Genomic DNA, 16,586 nt, shown 5'->3' with positions numbered 1-16,586 from the left:
ACAAGGCTCTCTTCTTTCTCCCTCCAAAGTCAGGTCTAACCTCTTCTTCATTCCTCCATTCCCATTCCTGTTCTCTTCTACTTCTTCATGGGCTCCCCGCCTGAAGGAGAAGGCAATTAGATTTCCACTTAATATCTTCATGTAAAAATTTCAGGTGACAAGCAGAGTATACAGTCTGACAGGAAAGATACCTAATGAGAGATGATACCTAATGAGTAAGACAGATGCTCTAGTTAAAGTGAGCACATGCTATTATGGTACATATAGGACAAAGCTCACCTTGAGAAGGTCCAAGAAGGTTTTTTCTCTATTAGAAGTTATGTAAAGGAGCATAAAAGTATAGTTTGAAAAAGAAATAGGGGCTAAATCGTTTAAAAAAATTGAATGGTATCTTAGGGAATTCAATCTTTAATCTGAATTATGAGAAGCCATAGAATATTTTCAAGAGGCAGGTAAGATTAATATCTTTGCAAGCTCTCTCTAGTAGCATTATGGAGGCTAAATTGTAGACAGAAGATCTAATCGGCCACAACTGAAGCAGAGCATGTGAAAATTGTAAGGACCTGAAAGCAAGGGCAATGAATTTGTATAAAAGGAGAGAAAGAACACAAACTGTTTTGGGACAGACTGCATAGGACTTGGATTGGCTTAGATGAAGGGTGGGCAGACAAAATAGGGCTGGGGAGGAGTTAGGATGAGGTGTGAGAGGCTGATGGAGAGTAGTGATACTGGCCAAGAGGAGGAATATAAAAATAGAAAGAAGTTAGTTTGAGGGTGTTTGGCAAAGAGATTCTGAGTTCACTTTTGAACACCCTAGATTTGAGGTATCTATGGGGAGATAATAATAGGAGTCTAAACATGGAATAAAGGAGAAAAGTTTTTGTTTTTTCCTCTGACAATTGGTAACATTAAGTAACTTTTCAGTCCAGTGAATTTTTTTCCATCATACTTGGATTGTCACAATTTTCTTGATCTATTTGGTCACTCATAGATATATTCTTTGAATTCTTTGAATTCATATTCTGTGAATTATTTTTATATCATGACTATTTTTTATTAGAAATACATTTTACTGCAGCCGCTCCCTCTGGGCCTCGGTCCTCCGCCCGCGCCCGCCGGAGCCTGTTCGCGTCGATTGACCAGAGTCCGCGAATTCTCCGCTCCGAGCCGGTCCGCACTGCCCCGATCCCAGCTTTCTATCCTTTGAAAACACTAAGAATAATGTCCCTACATCAGTTTTTACTAGAGCCAATCACCTGTCATGCCTGGAACAGGGATCGTACCCAGATTGCTCTTAGCCCCAACAATCATGAAGTCCACATCTATAAGAAGAACGGGAGCCAGTGGGTGAAAGCTCATGAGCTCAAGGAGCACAACGGACACATTACAGGTATCGACTGGGCTCCCAAGAGTGACCGCATCGTCACTTGTGGGGCAGACCGCAATGCCTACGTCTGGAGTCAGAAAGATGGTGTCTGGAAGCCAACCCTGGTGATCCTGAGAATTAATCGTGCAGCGACTTTTGTCAAGTGGTCCCCGCTAGAGAACAAATTTGCTGTGGGAAGTGGAGCGCGACTCATTTCTGTTTGTTACTTTGAGTCTGAAAATGACTGGTGGGTAAGCAAGCACATTAAAAAGCCCATTCGCTCCACGGTCCTCAGCTTGGATTGGCATCCCAACAACGTCTTGCTGGCCGCAGGATCCTGCGATTTCAAATGCAGAGTGTTTTCTGCCTACATTAAAGAAGTGGATGAAAAGCCCGCCAGTACGCCCTGGGGCAGCAAGATGCCTTTTGGTCAGCTGATGTCAGAGTTTGGGGGCAGTGGCACCGGTGGCTGGGTGCATGGGGTCAGCTTCTCTGCCAGCGGGAGCCGCCTGGCCTGGGTCAGCCACGACAGCACCGTATCCGTTGCTGACGCCTCAAAAAGCGTGCAGGTCTCAACTCTGAAAACAGAGTTCCTGCCCCTCCTGAGTGTGTCATTTGTCTCAGAGAATAGCGTTGTAGCTGCGGGCCATGACTGCTGCCCAATGCTCTTTAACTACGATGACCGTGGCTGCTTGACCTTCGTCTCCAAACTAGACATTCCAAAACAGAGCATTCAGCGCAACATGTCTGCCATGGAACGCTTCCGCAACATGGACAAGAGGGCCACAACCGAGGACCGCAACACAGCCTTGGAGACGCTGCACCAGAATAGCATCACTCAAGTGTCTATTTATGAAGTGGACAAGCAAGATTGTCGCAAATTTTGCACTACTGGCATCGATGGAGCCATGACCATTTGGGATTTCAAGACCTTAGAGTCTTCCATCCAGGGCCTCCGGATAATGTGAAGCTGAGTGAGCCTCCCAGATCCAGCATGACAAACTGACAGACTGACAAACTGACACATGCGCTGACACAGCCCCGCCGTGTGCATGGTGGTGAGGAGAGCCAGCCGCAAGGGAACACTGAAGACACGTTTTTCGCAAATACCGTGTGTGTGTTTTTGTTTGAATATAATTGGTGACAGTGTTGGTTTTTTAAAAGCAGCAGTGATATGGGGTTATTTTGTTTTTGTTTTTGCTATTTCATTCCATTCTTGACCAAAGCTTCTCTTTAAGTAGTTTATTATGGAAAATTGTCACACTAACTTAAAGGAGAGGGTGGGAGATACGTCGTTTGTTGCCTCAACAGTTAAATAAAAGTACTGAATGTGGAAAAAAAAAAAAGAAATACATTTTACTATAAAATATGCACTTAGAGTTTCTTTTGTTTGCATTATTGTTTGATGTTACAGTTCCAAACACTTTTTATATTACATTTTCTTTTCCTCCATGCAGCAGTGTTATAAGTAGGTTTATCAGATAAAGAAACTGAGACTCAGAGGTGGCAGGCAAGCCCTTGGCTTGTGCAGAAAGAGTTCACAGAAATAATGCTGGAGAAGTGGGCCTGCTGTAGGTCTGCAGAGGAAGCATAACCAAAAGTGAGTGTTAGAGCTGCGATAAGAAGAAATAGTTTGCTGATATCACAGAGCTGGAGGGGTCACTAGCCAGCATCAGAAATAGAATATGGCCCTGGGCTGGGCTTCTCCCCATGGGGGACAGTGTAGTACCTGAGTCCATTTCAAGAGCCTCTAGGCACTCCCATTTAATCCCACATATTAATGGAACATTGACTATGTGATTGGCAGAAGATTAGGAACTGGGGATATAACAAATAAGACAGTTCTTCCCCTCCAGGGGCTGGGATTGATATCTGTATAAATAGTTGAAAACATACAACTGTTAAGTTCTACAATAAAGACTCGTATACTTTGGGAATAAGGGAAGAGAGTGTGATGCGCATGGCCCAAAAGTTCCATAAAGGGAAGGTGAAGAAAGGAGTTACATTTGAGCTCAAACTTGAGAAGGCTGGGAAGATGTCTACCAGATTGGAAAGGAGGGCAAGGGTGTTCTAAGTACCAGGAGAACAAGGGCAAAAGCTGGGAAGTAGAAAGGTGTATGGGGGTGGATATATGTTGGGTCAAAGGTACTACCAATGGTAGAACCTCTCATGGAAGAGACCCACAAGGGAAGGTGGACATATTATCACCATTCTGTGGAAACTTTTCAAAGGCAGGGCCAGGGAGGATAGGTGAGGGAAGAACTCACAGACCACCTCTTTTGGTGGGAGAATCAGCAATCTGTTAGATTGCTAACACCTGTGATTCTAGATTACTTAATGCTCTCTTAGGCCCATAGGTCCTAGAAGGGATGAGAAGATGGGCCATGAGTAAAAAGTTTGATAGAGAATACCCTCCCCTTCTCTTTACCTTGGAGCAAGAGGAGGGTTTCAGGCAAGTAGTTTTCTACAGGCTGTTAGGTCAGACACCATGACCTTGGTGTCATTTGGGACACTCCACAGTAAAGAGATCTATAAAAATTGGGGTAGAAATCAAATGTTTATCCATTGTGGGAGAGCGGGCTGCATGAAAAAGACAGGGCTCAAGTTCACCTTGAGGTGTAAGTAGGATGAGCAGGTCCACCCTGCAGAGGTGATGGTCTATGGAGATCAACAAGATAGGTGTTGAAGGAGCATGTGAAGCTGGCCTCCAGTGAACAGAGCACTATGTCCAGACAAGGCTCATGCCAGCAAGGCTATTTATAAAATATTTATATCTGATATGTGGGTCTGGGAGGCTTCTGAGCACTTGGTAGTGAATGAGACCTTTTAGGGAGATATTCTGAGGGACAGAGAGCTGGGAGTCTTCTCTGATTATAGGTACTTTTTCAACACCTGGGTTCTTCTTCTTCTTTTTTTTTTTTTAAAGATTTTATTTATTCATTTATTTGTCAGTGAGAGAGAGAGTACACATAAGCAGGCAGAGTGTCAGGCAGAGGCAAGGAGAGAAGCAGGGTCCTCGCCAGGCAAGGAGCCCGATGCGGGACTTGATCCCAGGACTCTGGGATCATGACCTGAGCTGAAGGCAGTGGCTTAACCAACTGAGCCACCCAGATGTCCCTCAACACCTGGGTTCTTATGAAGTGGAAGGAGCCTTCATTTCATTTTCGTGATAAGCAGACCTATCTGATACCCCTCAGACTCTTATTCACAATGAAAGGTTCTAGTAGGCACAGGAATGAGTTGAGGAGAAATGGCATGAAGCCTGCTGTCAGTAGCTGAAACCAGCAGGCATTTTACATCCCTGTACCATGTGCAATGGCTTTTCCCAAGTGATTTTTATCTGTGTTTGCTTCACCCTCAGAGGACAATCTGTTCAGTCACCAAAAGGGATACCTTCAAAGACTTTTCTTGGATAAAGTCCACTCATGTGGTCAGCTGTGACCTCATCTTACTGCTCCAGGCGCCCTGGTTTGGGACTTGATATCTTGAGTTCCTGCTCGAATGGGAAGCAGAGAGGCCTTTCTTTGTAATGCCTCTCATTTTGGAACATATCAGAAGCCACCAGTTAGCTTGTTAAATGTTTTTCCAGATTTTCTTTTTCATTCTCAAATAATTTAGCCATCGCCCTGCTTATTGTCAAGAGTCATTAAAGACCGCCAACGGCTTATGTTCCTTTCACAAGCAAATACAAACTGGGAGGTTTGGGGAGGTGCAGTGTGGGGGAGAGGAGGGCTTTTCACTTTGCTGGCAGAAAATTTGGAACTGTAGAGAAAGAAGAATAGAAAATGCTAGTTCAGATTTTCCTAAACTAAATTGCGAACTTGATGTTTCTACCAGCGACCATAATGCTCATCTCCTAGAAATGGTCACATTTCTCTTTCTTAGCTGTCTCTTCAAATTTGAAACTGCTCTCAGAGGGCTCCATACCCCCCTCCCCATTTTATTTATTCTCAAAAGCAAGGTTCCCAGGCTGACTCCCACGACTCCCTGGAGGAGAAACCATGGCCCGAGCATCTTTCTCCTGCCAGCTGTGGTTGCCAATCCAAACCCCTCAACGACTCACATCCTTCCCCAGCAACTTAACGGCTTGTGCAGCTTGTTTGAATAGCAGCTGAGGGGATAGACGGGAAGGGTGTGAAGGGGTTGGGGGTGGGTCTCTTGTTAAGGCCCCAGAGAATGAGGCTGAGCATGGGACCAGACCTGCTTCCAGAACAGGCTGCTGCTGCCATGCTGCCAGAAACAACTCATTCCCTGAAGAGACTCTGACTCATGCCTCTAATAGGACTATTATGATTTCCTGGCTGTAAACTGGTCCTTTCGAAATGCTGGTTTTTTTTTTTTCTCTTTTTGAAATTTGAATTCTGAGTTATGTGTGTAGATTAGTTCCCCTCTTTCATGTTCTCACAGTGCCTTTTGAAGGCTCTCTTCACAATATCCCTTTGCTTGACTAGATTTTAAAATCTACCATATGCAAGGGCTGGTGTCTGCTCCATAGGCTACTGTACGTCCAGTAGCTGGAATAGTAAACAGGGCACAGAGGCACATGATAATGGTTTGCTGAGTGAGTGAATGAAAAAATGATATATTTTGCCTCCGCAGCCCTACCAAGGAAGAAGATATTTTAAGAGACCTCAGACCCGCCCAAAGCAATAGCAGGAGGACAACTAAGGAACATGTCCCAGAATTTCACTAGGGTTTTATGTGGGTCACAAGTCAACAATATGGTCATTTGATTTCTATGCTATAGTAGAATAGAAGTAAATTGGAGTAGGGAGGTAGAGTACTGCTAGAGAGGTGACTCTAACAGGACTATAAAGGCAGGCCAAATTTTAGCAAAGTGGAGGAGTGTGAGGCTACCGATTGAAGGGGTCTCTCACCCTACAAACGTCACAAACACTGAAATCATCTCTGCATTACACAAAATGTAATAATCGTACTGGCAGCGGCAACGTTCGGACATCGGGGACGTTTACTTAGATGAGCTAGTTTATTTCCAAATGGTGCTAGGCCCCTGAGGTATTAGCATGTTTTGGCGCACCGATTTTATTTCTTCAAATCCTTTAGAAAATCTACCACTTTTCTTTGACAAGGGTAATAATAATTGTATCCTATTCTGTTTCTACTTCACAAAATATAAGACAAGATGTTCTTCAATGGCCATAGGTCGACCAGCCTTGTGAGGAGGAGAATCCTCTAACTCCTAGAGTCTTTATGCATAGCTGTGCTGGAAATTTCCTTCAACCAGAAACATAAAAGAAAGAGTCGACAGAGGAAAAAAACAAAAACAAAAACAATGATGAGAAGCTATACTCAGGGTGCAGAGATGCTAGGAGTACTGTTCTTGTTTTGACCCAGCTGACAAAGGGATAGAAATTTCTGGTGATTTCACAGGAGAGAAAAACAAGAGTTGGGCAACCTGGAGGAAGCAGAGGAGCTTTTAATCAGATAATAGAGTTTCAGGTATTTGCCAACAGAAGCTTTGATTCTTCCAAAGACCTTTTTATGTTCACGCCACATTGAACAATACTTGCTTCAGATTTCTAGGTAAGGAGAAAACATGGCATGACTCAAGCCATAAAAAAAAGGTGTCCTTATTCCAGAATTTAATTTTTGAGGGCACATGTGGGTTTCCCCTGGTCTGTTGTCTAGCTTGCAAGATACCACCCATTTAACACTGGAGGAAAACCGATGCCAAGCTCTCACAGTGTCATGTGAAATATCTAGAAGTAGTTCCGGCCAAATTATTATTGGAGGAGGACTTAAAGGGAAAGGTGAAAAGAATGAAGAAAGGAAAGATGAACTCTTTAACACTCCGTTTATTTATTTATTTTAATTCCAGTATAACTAACATACCGCGTTATGTTAGTGTCAGGTGTACAATACGGTGTTTCAACAGCTCCTTACTGCTCATCGGAAGCGTACTCTTAATCCCCTTCACCTGTTTCACATCCCCCCCCGCACCTGCCTCCCCTTGGGAGCCTTCAGTTTTTTCTCTAGTTAAGAGTCTGTTTCTTGGGGGTGCCTGGGTGGCTCAGTGGGTTGAGGCCTCTGTCTTCGGCTCAGGTCATGATCTCAGGGTCCTGGGATCAAGCCCGGCATTGGGCTCTCTGCTCGGCTGGGAGCCTGCCTCCCCCTCTGTCTCTCTGCCTGCCTCTCTGCCTACTTGTGATTTCTGTCGGTCAAAAAAAAAAAAGAGTCTATTTTTTGCTTCTTTCTTCCCACCATGATCATTTGTTATGTTTCTTAAATTCTGCATATGAGTGAAATCCTATGGTGTTTGTCTTTCTCTGACCTATTTCAATTAGCATTTTACCCTCTAGCTCCATCCATGTTGTTGCAGATGGCAAGATGTCGTTCTTTTTTATGGGTAAATAATATTCCATTGTGTATAATAACATCTTTTACAGCTAGGCTGTTGATTTGAGAATTCTCTTGTTTTTTTTAATGTAAGTGGTCATAGCTATAAGTTTTTCCTCTTAGCAGTGCTTTCACTATGTCTCATAAATTTTGGGATTTTGTGTATTTGTTTTCATTCATCTCTAAGCATTACTGAATTTCCTTTGTGACATCTTCTTCGATCCACTGGTTGTTTAAGAGAGTGTTATTTAATTTCCAGAAATTTGTGAATTTGCCAGTTTTCCTTGTGTTACTCATTTATTTCTAAATTCATCCTGTTGTGGTCAGAGGAGATACCTTGTATGATATCTATCTTTATATTTATTTATTTATTGAGTATTGAGATATATTTGGGATATAATGCTTTATTAGTTTCAAGTGTACATGATGATTTGATATTTGTGTGTATTGAAAAATGATCACCACAATAGGTCTAGTTATGAATTTTTTCTTGCGATGAGAACTTTTAAGACTGATTCTTCCAAATATATAATACAACATCGCAAATTTCAAATATACAATACAGTACTATTAACTATAGACAGTATGTTGTACCTTACATCCTCAGGACTTATTTATTTTGCAACTGGAAATTTGTAGCTTTTGACCACCTTCACCCATTTTGTCTATTCCTCTACCCTCTACCTCTGGCAACCACCTTTCAGGTCTCTGTGTCTATGAGTAGTATTGTTTTGTTTTGTTTCTGCCTATGAAAGTCATACAGCATTTGTTTTTCTCTTCTGACTTATATCACTTCGCATAACTTCCCTCGGGGTACATGCATGTGGTCACAATGAGAAGATTTCCTTCTTTTTTATGGCTGAATAATAATCCATAGTATATATACATTTTCTTTATCTATTCATCCATTGTTGGACACTTAGGTCGCTTCCATGCTGCAATAAACAAGAGGATGAGAATATCTTTTCCAGTTGGTGTTTTTAAAGATTTTATTTATTTATTTGACAGACAGAGATTACAAGTAGGTGGAGAGGCAGGCAGAGAGAGAAAGGAGGAAGCTCACGCCGAGCAGAGAGCCTGATGTGGGGCTCGATCCCAGGACCCTGAGATCGTGACCCCAGCCGAAGGCAGAGGCTTCTGCCTTCTGCCACTGATCCACCCAGGTACCCCCAGGTGGTGTTTTTATTTCCTTCAGGTAAATACTCAGATGTAGAATTGCTAGACCATAGACCATATGGTAGTTGTATTTTTAATTTTTTGACGAACCTCCATACTATTTGCCAAAGTGGCTTCACCGATTGATATTTCTCTACTTTGTCCTAAGTTTAAGTAATTTGTGTATTTCAATGAATTTTTCATTTCATATGTTTTGTCAATTTTACAGGATCCAAGTTGTTTGTGGTATTTCCTTATTAGCTTTTTAATTGCTGTAACGTCTCTACTGTGAGAGTATCCATTTTCTCTTTCAAAGAATCAGACTTTGGGGCCACCTGGGTGGCTGAATCAGTGAAATGTTTGACTCTTGATTTCAGCTCAGGTCACAGTCTCAAGGTATTAAGATCGAATCCTGTGTTGGGCTCTGCCCTGAGTGTGGAACCTGCTTAGGATTCTTTGCCCTCCCACATTCTTCTCTCTCTCAGACAAACAAGCATACAAACAAACAACAAAGAAACAGACTGTTTTTATTGATTTCTCCCTGTGATTTTTCTATTGGCAGTATCACTAATTTCTGCTCTTAACTTTAATATTTCTTTCCTTCTACTTTGGATTGAATTTGTTCTTCTTTTTCTTGGCTTAAAGTTAAAGCTTTGCTCATTGACTTTAGAGTTTTCTTAAAAAACTAATTATTTAAAAAATTAATATTCTTTAAGTTATCTTGTAATACTGTTTCATCTTCATCCAACAAATTCTTTGGTATTATTTTTTCATTTTCATTCAGTTAAAAATATTTTCTAGTTTCTATTGTGATTTATTCTTTTATCCATGGGTGTAGAAATGTACTGTTAATTCCAAACATTTGGGTATTTTCATTTATTTTTTCTTTATTGGCTCCTAATTACTTCCATTATGGTCACAGATATTACTCTGTATGATCTTAGTACTTTTCATTCTATTGAGATTTATTGTACAGCATAGTATATGGTGTTTCTTTATAGACATTCCACATGGTCTGAAAAGAGTGAATATTCTGAAATTGTTGGGTATAGTGTTCTATAAATATTAGGTCAATTTGGTTTGTATTTTTTCGGCTCTGTTGTATTGTTAATGACTTCTGTTTAATTGTTGGATCAATATTTATGTTTTTATCTGAAATAAAAAACATTTATCCGGTTGCTTAGAGCTACTTTAAATAGATTGGGAGCACATCAGTAATCCTTTTTACATTGATTTTTACCATTTCAGATTCTTGAACTCTGGACTATTTTGATCCCTTGCTTCCAGGGCTAGATTTCATCATTAAGTAGGTTTTTGAAAGATATGGCTTTTTAAAAAAATTCTTTATGTAAATTCAATTTAGTTAACATATATTGTAGCATTAGTTCCAGGGGTAGAATTTAGAGATTCATCAGTTGCATATAACACCCAGTGCTCATTACATCAAGTGCCCCTCTTAGTGCCTGTCACCTAGTCACCATTTTCCCCTAACCTACCTCCCCTCCAGCAATGCTCAGTTTGTTTCCTAGAATTCAGCATTTTAAAGAAGCCTAAGATTTCACATGGTTGGAAATTTCTATCTGTGTTTTTTGTGCTTGTTTGAGTATATCTGTGGACTTACTCTTCAGAACTTGGTACACATTATTCCAATGACTTCTGTAATTAAAATTTCTAGGTATACGTCTTGGGTCATCCTGAATTTTTGCCCTTATTTATGACATTTTTTTCCTGTCCAGAAGTCTCCCTTTATTTATTTTTTAATTTACATATTTTATTATGAAATATTGTACACACACAGATACCTTTATTCCTGAAGTTTAGTAGTTGAACCAAACTATGTCATGACATCATGTCGTATCAATTTTACCTGGTATGTCGTGTACTCTTCCAAGTTTACAGATTCTGTTCTTTCTTCCTTCAAGGAGAATTTATATGATCATACATCTGTGAATACATTTCCCCCCCACTATTGTCTCTTTTTTCTTCAAGGACACAAATATATTTAGGGACGAATTGTCTTTGTCCTCTCTGTCTAGCATATTGTCTTCATTCATTTCATTTCTTTTGTTTTTCTTATATATTCACTATTTTTCTCTTAACATGTTCCTTCATACCATTAATGTAAAATTCAGGCATATCTATTTCATTTTTTGCTGGATGCTGGCTACTTATCTGATATAAATGGGCAGGGTTTTGCAATATTTTCAATATGCTCTTATCATTCTGCATCTCCTTTTCCATGCCATGTTGTTATATGATCTTTGTACTTTTACTTTACTGAAGTGGTATTCTTTTTTTTTTTTTTTTTTTTTTGAAGTGGTATTCTTATTAAATTCTTCTATAGGGAGCACCTGGGTGGCTCAGTAGGTTAAGCCTCTGCCTTCAGCTCAGGTCGGATCTCAGAGTCCTGGGGTCGAGTCCCGCATCGGACTCTCTGCTCAGCAGGGAGCCTGCTTCCCCCTCTCTCTGCCTACTTGTGAGTTCTCTCTGTGTGTCAAATAAATAAATAAAATATTAAAAAAAATTCTTCTATAGGACATACTCTAAGAGAATCTGCTTATTTCTTCAGTTTCCACTTTTGGTAATTCACTTGTCTTTTGCATGTATATTCCTTTATCCTCTTTTTGTTGTATCTCTATATAGCTTCTGTTTAATTTCTTTTAATCTTGCTTATGCCTGGGAAGCTTTTGTTCAAACCTCTAGCTTCTGTAAGATAGCATGAGACTTGACACATATTCTCTTTATAGCAGATGCTTTTGATACCCCACCCCATATCACCTTCTCTCACCTGAGTATACCAGCAGCTGCAGACAGTTCTTGGCAAGCTGACAGCTTCCCTTCTCAAGCACCTGCATTTCTCCTCTTTACTGCCAAAGGCCTTCTTTGATAATATGGGAGTTTGCTTTATTGTGTACAAGCACACTTTTAAAGTGTGGGTGGAATTTTGCTTCTGGGGGAAACTTTTAACTGATAGAGGATGGGAATCAGTGGATAAATGGTCATCAAAGAGTATTCACCACAGAGAATACACTGAACAAGTGGACATGATAACTCAGCCCTTAGAGATCAGCCAGCGTGTCCTCAGCCACCATACTGCATACACATGGGCCCATGAAGAGTGTGGCAATGGTTTCAAGCATAGATGTCCTGTATGGGTCCAACTATTGTTGTGCTCTCTCTCACTTAGGCCGATCTAGTAATTGCCATTGCTCAACGTCCAACGTGTTAGCCCACGTAATAGTGTTGAGCCCTTGATCTGATAGATACTACCATTCAAGGATACTAACCAGCTCGTTGGTGACAAGTTGATTCCATCGGATCCCTTCTACCATAGGGGAAAGTAATTCTTTCTACTTGAGATTGATAAGTATAAGTATTCCTGGTACAGGTTTGCCATCTCTGCCCACTATGTCTTGGCTAACACCTAACTGAAAGTAGAATTTCTGAATTACTGATGTAAGATCCTGCCTAATGTTGCCTTGGATCAAGCAACGCAGATACTTACTTTACTTTACCATAAGGAGGTGTGACAGTGGGCAATGACCATGGAATCCATTTGTCCTACTATATATTATATCTCCTAGAAGCTGCCAGCATGATAAAAAGTTGGAATGTCCTCTTAAAGACACAGACAAGGCTCCAGCTTGGAGAATAACACTTTTAAGGATCAAAGTGTATTACATGGTGCTTCGTCCCTGGTAGATTATTGGGTAGATTACTTTGTCTTTGGTAGCTAAAATAGAAGGTGGAACCGAGGGATGGAATTTGAACTGACTACCCTCACTCTCACCACCACTGTCCCAATTAGGGAGTTTTAATTCCTATTCCTACAACTTTAGGGTCTACAGAATTAAGGTCCTGGTCTCCAAGGAGGTAACACTTCGACTAGGGGACACAACTGGGATTCCACTGGATGTAAAGTTATGACTGATGCTCTTGTGTCAATAGACTATATAAGGCTAAAAAAAAAAAAGTATACTGGTGGTGGTAATCAATACTGACAATCATGAGACTCTGATTTTTTTTAAGACTTAAGACTAAGATTTTTTAAGACTGGACAGGGTCTGAACTCAGTAGATCCACCAAGGAGACTCTGATAATTCTGTGCCTGAAGGAAGGGCAGTTTCAGCAACGAAGGATTAAGGAGATCAAGGTCAGACATCTCAAAGATCTGTGTGGTCTCAAGGAAAAGCAACCTAGGAATGCAAAACTTCTGACTGAGTGTGAGATCCAACTAGAATGGATGCAAAAGGAAGGAGAAAATAAAATCAGTTGCTTTGGGTCTAGCAGAGGCTAAAGGGACTTCAGGTTTCCCATTAACTGTCTTAGCTGCAGCAGTGGGAACTCCGGCTCTTACCCTTAAGCATCATTTAGAGAGTGAAATGAGGGTAGGGCGTGAGCAGATCTGGGAACTACTAAGGGTGACTATGGCAGATGCTGCTAATAGCATTTCTTATATCCCTTTAACCCACCAGAGTTCACCTGCTACTGTGTGAAACGGTCGTTACCCTCAATGCCCTAATGTTCTTGTCCTTCAGTGGGATAATTCTGAGGTGCATTCAACAGACTTTCTCAGGAGGTCCCAAAATATTACACCTCAGTTGCCTATAGCAGTAACCTCATCAATACCATTGCTCCTCCAGACTGTCTACCTGAAGATGGGGAGGCTGGAGCATTTACCCACTCCACTGTACCTTATGCTGAATTGCCCTTGGGGGCATGAAATTCCTGCTCCCACAGTCTGCACTAGCCTATCCTACAAAGGCCCGGCAGAATGCAGAAGGACTCAAATGCAGGAAAACTATGCAGCAGGCATGAGGTGGGGCACTGCTGGTGCAAGGCGAGTCTGAGCCCTTCAGAAGTTGCCTCTGCAGCTACAGGTGAAATCAGAGGTGGGCCAAGGGTATGACTCTCACATCAGAGCCATCTGCTACATATGCTTCCTTCCTCCCCGCTGCCTGTCACTACTTCCAAACTCTCTCCTTGCTTCACATCACAGTGTAATCTATCCACAGGGATAGCCCTCATCACCAAGCATATATGTTGATGGGAATGTAAATTGGTATAGCTACTATGGAAAATGGTATGGATGTTCCAAAAAAAAAAAAAAAAAGAACTACCCCGTGATCCAGCAACCCTACTTCTGGGTATATATCTGAAGGAAACAAAATCACTATTCTGAAAAGATACCTGCATCCCCCTGTTCATCGCAGCATTATTTACAGTAGCTAAGACATGGAAACAACCTAAGAGTCTAATGATAGATGACTAGATTAAAAAAATGTGGTAAATGTATACAGTGAAATATTATTCAGGTATTAAAAAACAACAACAACAAAACAACCCAGGAAATTCTGCCATTTGTGACAACATGGATGGCCCCTGATGGTGTTATGCTGAGTGAAATAAGCCAGCCAGACAAAGACAAATACATATTCACTTACATGTGGAATCTGCCAAAAAAACCAAACTCAGAGATACAGAGAACAGATTGATGGTTGTCAGAGATGGGGAGCTGGGGGTAGGAGAACGAGTGCAGGTGGTCGAAAAGGATGAACTTCCAGTTTTAAGAGTAATTAATTCTGGGGAGGTAAGGTATATCATGGTGACCAGAGTTAATAATGTTATATTGTTTATTTGAACATGGCTAGGATACATCTTAAAAGTCCTCACAAGAGAAAAAAATTTGGAACATGTGAGGTGATAGATTTTAACTGAACTTATCGTGATAATCATTTTACTGTATATACATGCATCGAATTATTATGCTACACACCTTAAACTTAGATGATGTTATATGTCGATTATATCTCAGTAAAATTGGGAAAACACAGAAAAGAAGGGAAAGGTCAGCTGATGCTCCACTGACTTAGTTTACCCAGGTAGCAACAGCAGGTAGTTGTCATTTGGATTGGGTCCCTGATTACAAGGTCACAGGTGAAAAACCCCTCCCACACTGATATCCTGAAAGAAAAGACCTTTATCTCCAGCTCAGACTAGCTAAAGTGGGTTCTGTGGTGTGGAATAAAAAACACTGATGGATAGAACTCCATGATGTTGGACAAAGGACGTTCTGCTGTAGGAAATTTGGTGGAATGTTATTACAAGGAATGAAGACCAGATAAACAGAAGCAGTAACTATGAACTTTAAGATAATCTGTGTAGATTAACTCAGGTACTGAGATAATCTGTGTAGATTAATTTAGGTACTGAGTTCTACATGAAATATTCAAAATAGGAATTTTGTGTCTTTCTACTAAGAGTCTAAAATCTCAAAGGTGGCCTGATTATTGTATGCAGAAAGGAGGTTTTTCAGGCACAGAGCCAGGGAAACGTTTTTCTTATGAAATCACTTCTTCCCTTGCAATTTTGGCTCCTTGTAGCTCCGATCAATTGTTTTATTTATCAGTAAGTGCCACAAATGCTACGCAAAAAGTAAAATGCAGCAAAACAAATCAAAGTAGAACAGCTCTCTTTTGTGGACAAATTTTACTTTCTGGGCCATTATGACTGATTTCCTACGAGCTCAGGGTTCCAGAGGCAACCCAAAGTGGATTTTCTTAACGCGGCTCATCAATCTGTTAAAAAAGAAAAAAATTCAATCAAATAAATCTGACGATGGAATTGGTTTTATTAAGTGATTCACACATCAGGGCAACATCCCATCTAGCCCACAGAGGAGAGCTAAATGAAAAAAAGGTTTTTAAAGGCAGAGAGGGGGCATAACAAAAAGAAGAAAGAAATTTCTCAGCAAAGAATGCAATGTTTAGGCAAGGTTGCCCTCCTGCCGGGAACTGAAGGGGTCTATCAGTACATTTTCTGGTATTGACCAGGAAATTCCATGATGATTGGTTAAAGGTTAACATTCCTAGGGGATTGAAACTGGAGATGAGTTAGGTATTAAGTCTTGGTTTACTGACTTGTGGGCCTTCAGCTAAGTGACATCATTTTGGGTGTGTGGTTTTTGTTTTTTTTAAACAATCCCCTCTTTTTTGGGGAACAATTCCTTTCTTTTGATCTGACTCTTAGCTTAACTCAAAATTTAAGACATTAGCACCACTCTCAGCTACCACTCTGTGGTTCTGGAAGCCTTCATTGATCCTCTGCATGGCATTCACAAGGCATGAGGTTTTTGCTTCACCCCTGTAATATTCACAGGTTCCAACTTCAGGTTCACATTCGTTAAACTGGTCACCCTCTTGTGTTCCTTTTCTGACGTTCCAGCTATAGGGTGATCATTTGCTTGGTGGTTAGCAGCTGGGAACATGCATTTAAAGCTTTTGCCAGGGAGATTATTATGATTACTATAAGCAAGATAACTCCGAGTGTTTGGAGTATACTTTGAAACCATGGTTCCCAATACCCAAACCAAACAAGATCCATAAGTCAAAGAAAGGTCCTGAGGAAAGAATCACCTTTTTAAGCCAAATGACTTGTTTTTGCTTTTATGGAATTGAGTTTTAATTTCCTGACAAGTGTTAGTCTAGGTACAGCATGGGGTGTTGGCCACAGCACAGACACCTCCTTGCTCAGCTCAAAGATAATGAAGAGCTGTTTATTATCAAGAACAACTTGGGCCAGAGAGCTGTCTTTGTTGGGCAACTATTGCGTTAGCAGCAGATTCTGTACTAACTTTAAGAATTAAGGAGAGGCTCTTGATCAGAGCGTTATTTACATTCACCCCTAGCCAGGGAAGCTAGGGACTTGC

At 41.0% G+C, this 16,586-nt stretch overlaps 1 protein-coding gene across 1 annotated transcript; it reads left to right on the top strand.

The window, feature by feature from the left end:
* The first annotated feature begins 1,079 nt into the window (after positions 1-1,079).
* On the top strand, positions 1,080-2,699 carry LOC125100740 (actin-related protein 2/3 complex subunit 1A). The gene has a single exon (XM_047731145.1). The coding sequence runs from the start codon at positions 1,222-1,224 to the stop codon at positions 2,332-2,334; it is 1,113 nt and encodes a 370-aa protein (XP_047587101.1). The 5' UTR covers positions 1,080-1,221; the 3' UTR covers positions 2,335-2,699.
* The last annotated feature ends 13,887 nt before the right edge of the window (positions 2,700-16,586 follow it).

Source organism: Lutra lutra, chromosome 5 (genome assembly GCF_902655055.1).
Source record: "Lutra lutra chromosome 5, mLutLut1.2, whole genome shotgun sequence".
Taxonomy (NCBI): domain Eukaryota; kingdom Metazoa; phylum Chordata; class Mammalia; order Carnivora; family Mustelidae; genus Lutra; species Lutra lutra.
This window is presented reverse-complemented; position numbering and strand designations above follow the sequence as displayed.

Bases quoted from the DNA above. Each gene is read 5' to 3' on its own strand.
- LOC125100740 (XM_047731145.1), top strand. From the start codon at position 1,222: ATGTCCCTACATCAGTTTTTACTAGAGCCAATCACCTGTCATGCCTGG.